General features: G+C 33.1%; 1 protein-coding gene across 1 annotated transcript in view; it reads left to right on the plus strand.

Annotated features, from left to right (window-relative positions):
* The window catches only part of LOC128581091 (protocadherin-15-like), a 724,065-nt gene that overhangs the window by 664,669 nt on the left and 46,582 nt on the right, over positions 1–12,814 (plus strand). Inside the window, exon 28 of the mRNA XM_053583500.1 lies at positions 8,029–8,244. Coding sequence (XP_053439475.1) covers positions 8,029–8,244 — 216 coding nt within the window. The remainder of the gene's footprint in view (positions 1–8,028; positions 8,245–12,814) is intronic.

The raw sequence follows: 12,814 nt of genomic DNA on the forward strand, positions 1-12,814 counted from the left end.
CTCCGAGCTTTTAATTCCAACTATCTTATTTTTTTTATTTAACATATACTTTTTACTTTTCTTCAACTATTCTTATTTTTATTCAAATTGTAAATATATTATTTACTGAAACATATTCAGCATATTTGTTTTATACTCTGAATCTATAATTTAGATATCGAACACTAGGAATTTTATTTTTCATCTCAACAAAGTATTTCAAGATGTTTTGTTTCTTGCCTGTTTTAAGAATTATTTTACATTAACTTTTCATTTTTCTCCAGACTTTATTTGTTAGAACAATTGTAAGCATGGTTTGGAGGTGAATTTTTTGAAAAAGTACTTGCATCTATCAGGATGCTGGGCATTGTTAGTCAAAGATGACTTTTCATAAAGCTGGGGTTGTGGTTCACCCACTCATTCAGGTAGAGGTCAAGATTGCTAGACTTTACTAACTCAGAAAATTATGAATTCTCTTTGAGTTGGCAAATCAATGATGGGCAAATAAAGGCTGCAAACTGAAATGAAGGTTGTGATTAGTCCTGTTTTCTCACGGAAGTTTTCTCCCTACTGCACTCAATATCAAGGTTTAAACCAGTGTTCCTTATCATTTGAGGGTGGTAGAGGCTGTGGTAGCTGGGAAGGACAGGGACATTTCTAATTCATACCTACAGGGAGACTTCAGCTTCCCAGAAATTAGAATATTATTAGACACACTTTCATGAGTGGACATTAGGTCTTCCTCCTGTTCTTTGAGACTGTGAAAATCAACCAAATTAAATTTTAAGTTTAACCAATTTAAGAAATAAAATCTAAGTGACAGCCAGTATTGATACTAAGATTTTCTTAATTCTTGCCTTCACTTGTCTATTCAGGCTACTATGAACAGAATACCATATACCAAGTGACTTATATACAAGAGAAATAGTAATTGATCAACTAAGATCAGGGCCCTAGGAGATTCAGTGTCTGATGAGGGTTGAGTTCCTGGCTCATGGATGGCAGTCTTCCTTGTGCTCATGAGGCAGAGGGGGGCAAAACATTCTTCAATTTTTTTTTTTTATAAGGGCACTAATTCTATCTATGGGGTCTCCACCTTCTTTAGTTAATCATCTCCCAAAGTTCCAACCACCCAATACCATCACATTGGCGGTTAGGTTTCAATAAATAAATTTGAAAGAGGTTCAAACATTCAGCCTATTAACACTGATTTTTGACCTGCATAATTATTATTGAATTTCCATATCCTTGATGCATCTATGAAAAATTCTTAGAGTATTATATATGCCACTTTTGCTGTTTTATCAATGGGATTTTATTTATGCTATCTAATTTGACATGTCAATGTAGTGTTTTAACATGAGACTTATCAAACCATGCTAGCAACCATCTATGTGAATATTAGCAAGTTACTACCCTATGTGTGCAACCATTTCTTCATCTATAAAATATGAAAATAGAATCTACTCAAGGGAGAGGATGTTATAAGATAATGAGATAATATATGCAATGTATTTATATAGCACCTGGTAAATTTTAAGTGTTCAGTAAATATTCAGTAAACATAAGCAGCATAAATATTATACAAATAGCATAAATAGACTTTGTAGTATCAAAATAACAAGAATGGTTGTTGCTCTGAAACTTAGCCCAACCTCTTTCACCAACTTTAATAGATTTAGTGGTATGATAGGAACAAAGGTTTGGCTGCAGTTAAGGGAAAGATTGTGAGGTAAGGAATTGGAATTAGAGGCAGTTATTGTAAAGAAATTTGGAAACTTAACTGAGAAAGATAGGTATAGAAATTGTAAGGCTGGTGTCTGAAGTATAGATTGAGTAGAAGAAAAGATTTTGCCTTTAATGACAGAGACATAATTTGTTTTATAGTCTGAAGAAGAGAAGGTTAAAAGGACAGAGATAAATAGTGCTGATGAAACATTAAAGGCAAAGGAGACAGTAGTGATTCAGATCATGGCATAAGAGCCTTCAGTGGGGAAAACGGGTCAGCTGTTCCTCTGAGATTTGAAGAAAGTAGTAAAAGATAGATATGCCCCAAACCAGAAATGTTGGCGTGGATGTGGAGGAAAGGGCACACTTCTACACTGCTGGTGGGAATGCACACTAATACGTTCCTTCTGGAAGGATGTTTGGAGAACACTTAGAGACCTAAAAATAGACCTGCCATTTGATCCTATAATTCCTTTACTAGGTATATACCCAGAAGACCAAAAGTCACAATTTAACAAAGACATCTGTACCAGAATGTTTATTGCAGCCCAATTCATAATTGCTAAGTCATGGAAGAAGCCCAAGTGCCTAATGACCCACGAATGGACTAGCAAATTGTGGTACATGTATACCATGGAATATTATGTAGCCTTAAAGAAAGATGGAGACTTTACCTCTTTCATGTTTATATGGATGAAGCTGGAACATACTCTTCTTAGCAAAGTATCTCAGGAATGGAAGAAAATGTATCCAATGTACTCAGCCCTACTATGAAGCTAAATAATAGCTTTCACATGAAGACTATAACCCAACTATAGCACAAGACTATGGGGAAAGGGCCAAGGAAGGGGAAGGGAGGGGGGAGGTTTTGGTGGAGGGAGGGTAATGGGTGGGGCCACATCTATGGTGCATCTTAGAATGGGTACAGGCGATTGCACTAATGTACACAGCTATGACTTAACAACAACAAAAAAGGAAAAAATAAAAAAGATAGATATGCATAGTTTATTTAGTTAGATGATTAGAAGCTGAGAAATTTCACACTTGATATTCTCAACTTTTTTTTACCCCCAGGGTTTTTTTTCTTTTTTTTTTTTGTGGCCAGGGCTTGGTTTGAACCCACCACCTCTGGTATATGGGGCCAGCGCCCTACTCCTTGAGCCACAGGCACCACCCGATATTCTCAACTTTTATGTGAATGAGAGCTCCCTAATCTATGGAGAGGACTGAAAGGAAATGTGAATTGAAAAAAGAAAAAAAGGGTGAACTTTTGAAATGAAGGAGAAAAATCATTATATATATCAAAGCTTTTCTATATATCCCAAAGGCACAGTTAGAAATAGTCTAATTGACTAGCAATACTAGTCTACCTGACTATCTAATTTCTCTCAGCTCTCTTTGGTCACCATGAATAGAGGGTGAGATTGAGCCCAGAGGACAGAGGTCCAGAGGTTTGTGGAAGGATAAAGAAATGAGAGTAATGTAGTCCACAGTGACTTTTGTGATAGAGCAGGAATTGACGTAAATCCTGAATCCATAGGTTCAAAGAGGGAGATTGAAGAACTGAAAATTTACTAATATCAAAGAAGATGTTTTTAATGAATACAGTGAAGGAGTTTGGGGTCAGAAATTTTAAGCTCCCAAAGATGGAGTGATTCCTCAGGAGAAATAGCTCCATGAGGCACAAGACCAGAGTGTGGCAATAGAACTGAATTGATGCAGTGAGGCAATTCAAAGACTGCTGAGAGGGGTTTATACCTAAGAATTTGAAGACAAGCTGCTAGATGTGTCATTGACATAAACACTGACATTGGTAATGAAGGAGGAAGTCGAAGGGGAAGAGGAAGACTAAGAGCCAGATACCCACATCTGCATTGTGTTCAGCGCCATGGCAGGGTAGAGTGTACACTATATGTAAAAGTAGGTGGATTTCAGTTGAGGTATAGGTTTTGCAAGGTTGACTAGAAAGTGTACTGAAAGCAATAAAGGGGAGCTGAAACTCTGAGTATTGATTTTTTTTAAAGTCGCACCTGACTTTGGAGTCCACCTCATTCCAAGATACAACATAAAAAGCAAATAATCAAAAAAGTAAATTTTAATTTATCAAAAGTAGGAAGCATGCGGTGCATCTTACAAGGGAATATGTGAATCCTAGTAAAAGTGGAATGTAAAGGTTTTAGCAAAATAACTAAGAAAATGCCACGAAAGCTATGTTAACTAGTGTAATGAAAATGTGTCAAACGGTCTATGAACCAAGTGTATGGTGCCCCATGATCATACTAATGTACACAGCTATGATTTAATAAAAAAAAATAAATAAATAAAAAGTAGGAAGCAAATAGATAAAAGAACAAAGAAATGGGAACAATGTGACTGTGACTTCTGTGATAGAGCAGGAAGGGACATAAACTCAGAATGATGGGAGCAAAGAAGGAGCGTGTGTGCTGTCTGCTGAAACTCTCCATTTCCTATCACGTCCTGACACAGATTGAAACTTGTGCTCTGAATTTTATTATTATTATTTGTGCCCTGAGTCAGTGTATATTTAAATATATCATATTTTATAACTGATCATAAAAGAATATTTGTTGATATGTACATGACTGTAATGCATGTATTCCACGTGAATCAAAATCATATCTGATATGTTTTGGTTATATTGGAGGCAGACTCAAAGTTAAGCTTGAAAATCCCTTAAAATGTTCAGAAGTATAGCACTCATTAGAATTTTCGTCCTTCACTCTTTAGCTTACTAATAATCAAGTATACATACTTAATGGAGGGGGGAGATTTAAAAAATGCTAATGATCCTGGCAACCGTCCTCAATGAGTACTTTCTGTAATGTGATCTTTCAGTATCATGTCCAAAAAGAAATTAAAATTGAAATGGAGTCACTTCTATACAATATAAGTATAACAGTAGGGATTTATATATTTTTTAAAAGTCCAGTAAACATAAATTTTTAAAAAATGTATCTCATTTTTGATTATGTGCTTCAAATATACCATGCAAAATTGTAACAGAAAATAGATATTTCTAGGTAAAAATAACTCCAAACTTTAACTTTTGCATTAAATGACTATTTATTTCAGAAAAGGTGCCTGAAAAAAGCACCTTAATCTTTTAAGATGAAATATGGCAATTTTGTAGTTATCATAACTTACTGAACTAGAAATATTATAAGATGAAATACTTCTTTATTGAAATCTGAAGTAAGTCAATAGGAATTGTTTAAGGTAGTTTAATATACTGAGCAATCACTATGGTAACCTTCTTTTCTTTTCTGAACAGGATTATATTGTGAATCAGAATTTATTTTAAAATATACATGCTTAGAATCTTACAACATAGCCGTTCGGTGTGGTGGTGCATACCTGTAGTCCTAGCTACTTGGGATGCTGAGGAGGGAGGATTGCCTGCACTCGGGAGTTCAAGGCTTCAGTGAGCTATCATCGGAACACCATTTTCTAACCTGGGAGATAGAGCCAGACCCTATCTCAAAAAATATATATATATATAGACATATATATATATATTTGTATGTTATAGCATAAAATTGAATGAAAGAAGTCAGAAGACAGAAAACAAAACACATTCTATTATTAAAAGACATTACTAATGATGTTTGTTCAGGACAGTGGTTTTCCTGAGGGAGGTAGATTATAAATGGAAGTGCATGAAGTACATTGGGGGATGCAGGTAAATTTTTGTTTCTTGATGTGGAGATTAGTCACAAATCTTACATTAATAGCAAAAAATTTGATTTAGAAAAATTCCTAAGTTAGCAAGTAGTTAGAGGATAATATGTAACCAAGTAGAGCTTATTTGAAATTAGTTCCATTGGGGGGCGGCGCCTGTGGCTCAGTCGGTAGGGCGCCGGCCCCATATGCCGAGGGTGATGGGTTCAAACCCGTCCCCGGCCAAACTGCAACCAAAAAATAGCCGGGAGTTGTGGCGGGCGCCTGTAGTCCCAGCTACTCGGGAGGCTGAGGCAAGAGAATCACTTAAGCCCAGGAGTTGGAGGTTGCTGTGAGCTGTGTGAGGCCACGGCACTCTACCAAGGGCCATGAAGTGAGACTCTGTCTCTACAAAAAAAAAAAAAAAAGAAATTAGTTCCATTAGGATCTAGAAGAGATGTCTTGGATTCCTTGAGTGGCATGTTACTTAAATTTTAATTAGAAATATTTTATTTCTTATGCTATCCTTTGTTAAATGAGTACAACCTAAAGCTTTAAAAGAAAACGCTGATAACTTTTTCTATATTTGTCCTTTAAGCGAGACTATGACCTAATGTTTAAATCTCGTTTTCATCACCCCAACATCAAATCTAACATCCAGCATGATGTAAACCATATTAAGCATCTAAAATTATGAACTGACAGTTTGAGCTTTTCCTCTTCTACAGCTGATATTTTCTTAATATTGTAGAAAATTCATGAAATATTTGACCCCGAAGTGAAATGTCTAGGTGGTTTAGTTTAATTTACCTTTTCTAATAAGTAGATAGGATTATCCTGAAGTGTTCTAAATGTTTGAGAATATATAGAGAATCTGAAGCTAAGTCAAGTTCACACTGTGCCTTAATGCAAATTCTCTATTATTTACTGTTGTCTCATTTGGTATCCCAATTTCCATAAACATGCAGAATCTGGTTATTTAAATTTAATAAAAATGAGATTAAATTAATTTTTCAGTACCTTGGTACTATTAGTCTAATTTTGCGTGCTTGTTATTCCTATGTGGCTAGAGCCTAGTGTATGGAATAGAACAGATTTAGTGCGTTTCTATCATTTCAGAAAATTCCATGGAATAGCACCAATTTAAATAATTAAGACAATACATCCCTCAGTGTTTTTTCTTATTTTAAATAAAATTATTTTGGTATAATTCTTCGCATTATAATGGCAAATAACAAATATTTACTGTAAGATACTTAACAATAATAATACAAGAATAATAAGAATAACCAGACAATGAAAGCAATAGTGATAATAATAGTAAGTGAAAAATATAGCTTACATATTTAGAATCATGAATTAGGTAACTTTAAACTTGGATAAATTGTCTAAAATTCTTATATCCATTATTTCTTTCCCAAATATTTCATTATAATTTTGAAATTGACATTCTGAAAATTTTCCCTTAACTAGAGGCAATAGAGCCAGCCTAATGAATTATGCTTGCCACTGTATTTAAAAATAAATGGTAAAAAAAAAAAAAGCAACTATTTACCCCCTTTTAATTCTAAATGGTGAGAAAAAACTTTTAACATGTAGATTGTAAGTACTTTCCACAAGAAACAAATCTGGTTAATCAGGATACAGGATGATTAAAAAGGAAGTTGCAGGTTAGCCTAATCCTCTCTAATAATGGTATGGCAGGGTTTCTTTATGCATCTTCAAGTTTCCTTTTTATCACCCCAAAATTTAACTCATATTACTTTAATTTGAGATATTTTACTGTAGCCTTTTATGTTTATTCCCATATGCTAGATCAGAACCATAATCACATGGTACGCCTATTACACCAAGACAACCTTTGGGTAGACAACCAATCCTATTCTTCAGCTCACTGGGATTCCCACCCGGAGTCGAGCTCATCACATATGGAAATTTAAAAACTTGATTTATTGACTCTGTTAATGTCCATGAACTTTTTAATATTCTTTAAAATTCACAAATAATAATTGTACATATTCATGTGGTATATAGTGATGTTTGAGGCATGTAATACATAGTGATTGGATTAGTGTAATTAGCACATCCATCTCAAACATTTATGATTTCTTTTGTTGAAAACATTCAATACCCTCCTTCTAGGAATTTGAAACTAGATGGCATATTGTGGTTAACTACAGTTATCCTCAAGTGGTATAGAGCCCTAGAACATATTTCTGCTAGCTAGGATATCATGTTAAATGAAAGAAGGCAGGAACGGAAAGTATCACATGTCCTTACCCTTATGTGGAAACTAAAAGAAGTTGATCTCAGAGAAGTAAAGTGTAGAACAGAGGATACTAGAGGCTGGGAAGAGGAACCGGAAAGGAAAGCTAAGGAGAGATTTGTCAGGGATACAAAATTACATCTTTGTGCTTTTTATTTGCAGTTAAGTAGTCACTTTCGTTCTAATAATGGCCACTCACACGATGGACACAAGATTCATAAATCTCCAGAATGATATTCAGGAAAATACTTTTAGAAGCACATTATTGTGTCATTGTTACACAATAACCATCAATCTTACAAACAGAAGTAAGCCATTTAATAAAGTTTATCTTTTACTGCTTATTTATAATGTCTTTTTTTTTTTTCTCATCCTAGGCTACTGATAAAGATACTGGTAATTATAGTGCCATGGCATACAGACTCATAGTACCACCAATTAAAGAAGGAAAAGAAGGATTTGTGGTAGAGACATATACAGGGCTCATCAAAACCGCTATGCTCTTCCACAACATGAGAAGGTCTTACTTCAAGTTTCAAGTTATTGCAACTGACGACTATGGGAAGGGACTGAGCGGCAAAGCAGATGTGCTTGTAAGTAGATAAAACTTCAGAAATGAAAGTTACATGCAGTATTGGCCAGGAGGCAGTGTTTTCAGGTTAAAAATAAATTAATATTAAGTTAAAATAGGTTTTCAAAAACATAAATGTTATTACTTTCATCCATATTGTTAATTACTAAAGTTTACTATAGGAATACACAGGTATGCACACATACAGACTCACACATAACAAATATAGCATTCCCTGATTTTTTTTCTTTGACTTTTGGGAAATACATGATTGTGAGAGCAATGATACGCACATTGGATGTATATTTGGTGGGCAGATCTTTAAATGCAATCAGTGTAACCTGGCTTATTGTACCCTCAATGAATCCCCAACAATAAAAAAAAAATAGTATTGTCTGGAGCTACATACAATTTAAAAATGATTTACATAGAGTTGTGTTATAGAAATTAAAATGTATGAAATTGTCATAGTTAAAAATACTTTTAGCCATTCGTGATTGAGAAAAGAAATATTTGAGGACATATTTATCTTTCAGCAAACATTATTTCCTTGGTTTTATCAAAATATCCATTGGTGCCATTGATGATCTTTGACAGAGTTTCAGTTGGCTGTAGTCAATGATATTACTTTTATATTCTAACTTTCACTTGGGCTCTGTATAATTTCAGTGATAGATCATTTCAAAGGGAAGTTTGATATTAGGTTTTATTCAAAATATTTAATACCAAGGTATATTCTGTGGACTCTCTACCAACTAGGAAACATGGGTTTGAACTTTCTTTTGGTAAATCTAACACAAAACATAAGTAAAATTATTGCTGGAAACATTAGTCATATAAAGACAGATCAAGAATAATGTTTTCTTTTCTTCATTACATTTCAATCTTCATTTCTCACAATTCTCCTCATTTTGTTCTCTGGACAAATTTAACCTTCCTATACTTGCAGACATCAATGACCACTTTAATTTTGTTTAGATAATATTAAAGACCAGCTGCCATGATTGTGGTGGGTGTGAAGACCAGAACAGTCATTCAACAACATTTTCTTTGTAACACTAAAGATACAATAAAACAAACAAAGGCCAATCTAAGCCAAGAAGTTTTTGACATAGAAAATATTAAGGTTCACATGGATTTTTGATCAAATTAAGATCTGAGAAGTTTATATAAGAAAAGGTCACTTCTTTTCCTGGTATTTGTAATATCCACATTGTGGTGCTTAAAGGCTACACAATAAGATCAGTATACTAATAATGATTAAAATATTATAGGAATCAATACGAACAAAATATAACTAAGTAGTTATTACTTATATATAATTTTATGAAATGTATGGAATTTAAACTGTGAATTTAATACTTATTGTGTGGATATTTTAAAATATATGTTTAAAGTAATTTAAAATATATTTATGAAAGAAGAAATTAATTTGAATAACAATACTATATTTCGTGATTCATTCATACTTCCGGTGTCCAAGAAAATCTCCTATGTCCCCTGTTCTCTGATACCTTCTTCTCATCTCCCTTTTGCCTGATTAACTGATACCTTAATTCACAGAAAGATAAAAAAACAAAGCCATTTGGAAGGATACTTCTAGGATTCCTACTATTAAATCTACCTACCCATCAGAATCTATACCAACATTCTCTGCTGCCCTTGTGGCTTATTTAGTTGAATTCTCTATGTTTTTATCAGAAGCCAGTAGCTTTTTCTCTACCCAATAGATACATCAACAGTACAAAGTTTATGGGGTTTTTTTGCAATTGATTCAATTTCTACTCACCAGCCCTACAACATCGATACTACAGTTTTCCCATTTCTTTATTGCATTATCAACTTCCTCCTTATGATCAGTCCTCCAATACTGCTTTTTATCCTATCTTCGAAAAACAAAACTCTCTTGACCTACATCTCTCTGAAGCTACCACTCCATTTCTCTGTTCCTCCAGCAAAATTACATGTTAGGTTTGACTCTAATATCTTATTATCTAATTTCTTTGAAACCCTCTTTAATCATAATTCTATTCCAAACATTCATCCAAAAATTCCCTTATCAGTATCACCAATGAATTTCACGTTACTACACGGATTGATAATGTCAAACTTAATACTTGACTGATTTTTTCCATCCCTAGGATTGCAGGCCACCAGCCAGGTCTCTTAATTAACTCCTATCTCACTATTCACTCCTTCTCAGTTTCCTTTACTGGTTTCTTTTCTTCTCCTGACCTTATTTTATAGAGGTTTCTTGGGGGGAAAAAAGTGAATTCTCTTTTGTATATCCACTTATAGATTTGGTAAATTCACGCAGTCCCATAACTATAAAATATCATCTGCATACTGAAAACTATCAAACTTACTTCCTTACCTGAGAGTTCATTTATGAGTACCTGACACGTATATCTATTTTTTGTGTTTTTTAAATATATATCTATTTTTATATTTAACAATTTATTTGAATATTTATAAAAATATTTTTATTTTTTTCTAGACTAAAATTCTCTTCTTTGTCACATATCTTTGACCTTTGGTCTTCCTAAATTCATCTGATGATAAAATCATCTTTAAATTCTTTAAGAAAAAAAAAATGACTCCTTCCAATCCTAAATCCCACCTTCATTTCTACAGTAAAGATTTTTATTGCTATTTATCCGTCCATCTATCTATCAGTTTAAAGTGCCTAAACACCTTCTCAATATATTATGTGATGAAATTACAAGCTTATTTGAAAGAATACCTTAGAGACAAAATATGGTCATTCAAACTGGGATATTTTGGTAGGCATTTTAAAAAAATGAATGAATTATGCCCATCATTTCAAGGAAAACTGATAGTATGTTTTGCAAATGATGACTTTGATGCTTTCAAGCACAAATTAGAATATTTAAAAGATTGTATCCATCACTCAGAGCTTGACAGCTTCTTATTACTTGATAACTTTTCTAGCGAGATTAGTGCTAATATTAAAAATGTGATTTATTTCTTGATCTTGTATAATGAAAGGTGTCAACATTTGAAAAACCTGCATTATTCAGTGAACCTATATTTTCCAAATGACCAATGCAAAATGTTAAAAAGTCATTGATGGATAAAGGATCAATTTAAAGTATAAGAAGGTAAATTTATTTTAATGTAACTGAACATGGTTTTAGATTTCATATCAAAAGTAACCTTAAAGAAACTACCTTTGAGTTTTGATGTGGCAAAAATCCACAATTGTCCAAAATTTTTCATAAATGAAAGGAGTGTTTCACTCCTTTAAGCAGAAGAAACATATTAGTTTAATGTATTGCTGAATTAATCTCACTGTTATTTTTATCTTTCAAATGTGAATTCCAGTAAATTTTAAATTACATTTGAGGCTTATGTTTAGGACTCACATTATGTTTCTATTGGACAGTATTATCTATACTATAGGAACAAATGGGGGGGGCGGGTAGGAAAGATAAAGGATTTATGAGAAATACTCAAAAGGACCTACAAATAATCAGATAAGTAAATTGGCAACCTTTGTATTTCACAAATATCACTTCTTTTTCTTTTATACCATACCTGGTAATTTTAAATCCACTACAAATATCAATCCCAACAAGGACAGGTATATGTATTTTAAAAGCTTTCATTAGTTATTAACTACAGAGTCAAATTAAACAATATTATAAGGAGAATTTTAGAATATTTGGTAATAAACTGGTATGTGGATATCTGGAAATATTTGCAAACAGGCTACACTGGAAAATTAACACAAATGAAATCTAGTAATCTTAAACATTTAAGTATTTTTTTTATAGATGATAAAAGAAACCAAAGAGTCAGGATGTAGGATTTCTTTGAAAGACAAATATAAACTGTAATATCTTACTCTCTTCATTTTCATAATCAAAATTCACACATTCTACAAAACTCAGATATTAACACTTTGAGGAAATTTAAAATTCTAAAAGTCACTACTTAATGGTAAGTCTGAGACAACAACTTTTGGAGTTCAATGCAGTCTGACTTTTGTTAATTTATCAGAATTAGACATATATGCTTCTTTATATCTCAAGAATATAAAAGATTTTTTCAAAATTTATTAATGTCATAAAATCCTTTTGTTAAATAGAAAGCCTAAAATATATATATTCCAGAGCACTTTAAATCTTGATTCCTATTATTATAGTGAGAATTTAGTACAAAATCTCACTAACAAATTAAAAATTATCCTTCTGTAGGAAGGGGAAGCAGTGACTGTCTTTTGAAGGCAAATGATAGAATTACTTACGGTGGTAAAACCAAATTTTGCTTCTACATAGACTCCCTTAACATAGAAATTGATTACACTCCCAAAGTTTACTTCTACAGCAGCTGCTGCAACTTTGAACAAACTTTGCAAAGGGAAAGTCTCCAACTTCCCTGCAGACGCATACAACTGACATGCTAGCTTTTCATTGCCTTAAATTAGTTTAGACTCTAATACTTGTGTGGTAGTAGTTCCTTATATAGAAGTAAAACAAACTCCAAGATTTCAGAGACTTCGTCTAACATTTATTCTTTTTTCTCTCATATGAAACAATAGTGAGAGTGTACATGTTTGGCTGGTGGTC

This window comes from Nycticebus coucang, chromosome 3 (genome assembly GCF_027406575.1).
Source record: "Nycticebus coucang isolate mNycCou1 chromosome 3, mNycCou1.pri, whole genome shotgun sequence".
Classification (NCBI taxonomy): domain Eukaryota; kingdom Metazoa; phylum Chordata; class Mammalia; order Primates; family Lorisidae; genus Nycticebus; species Nycticebus coucang.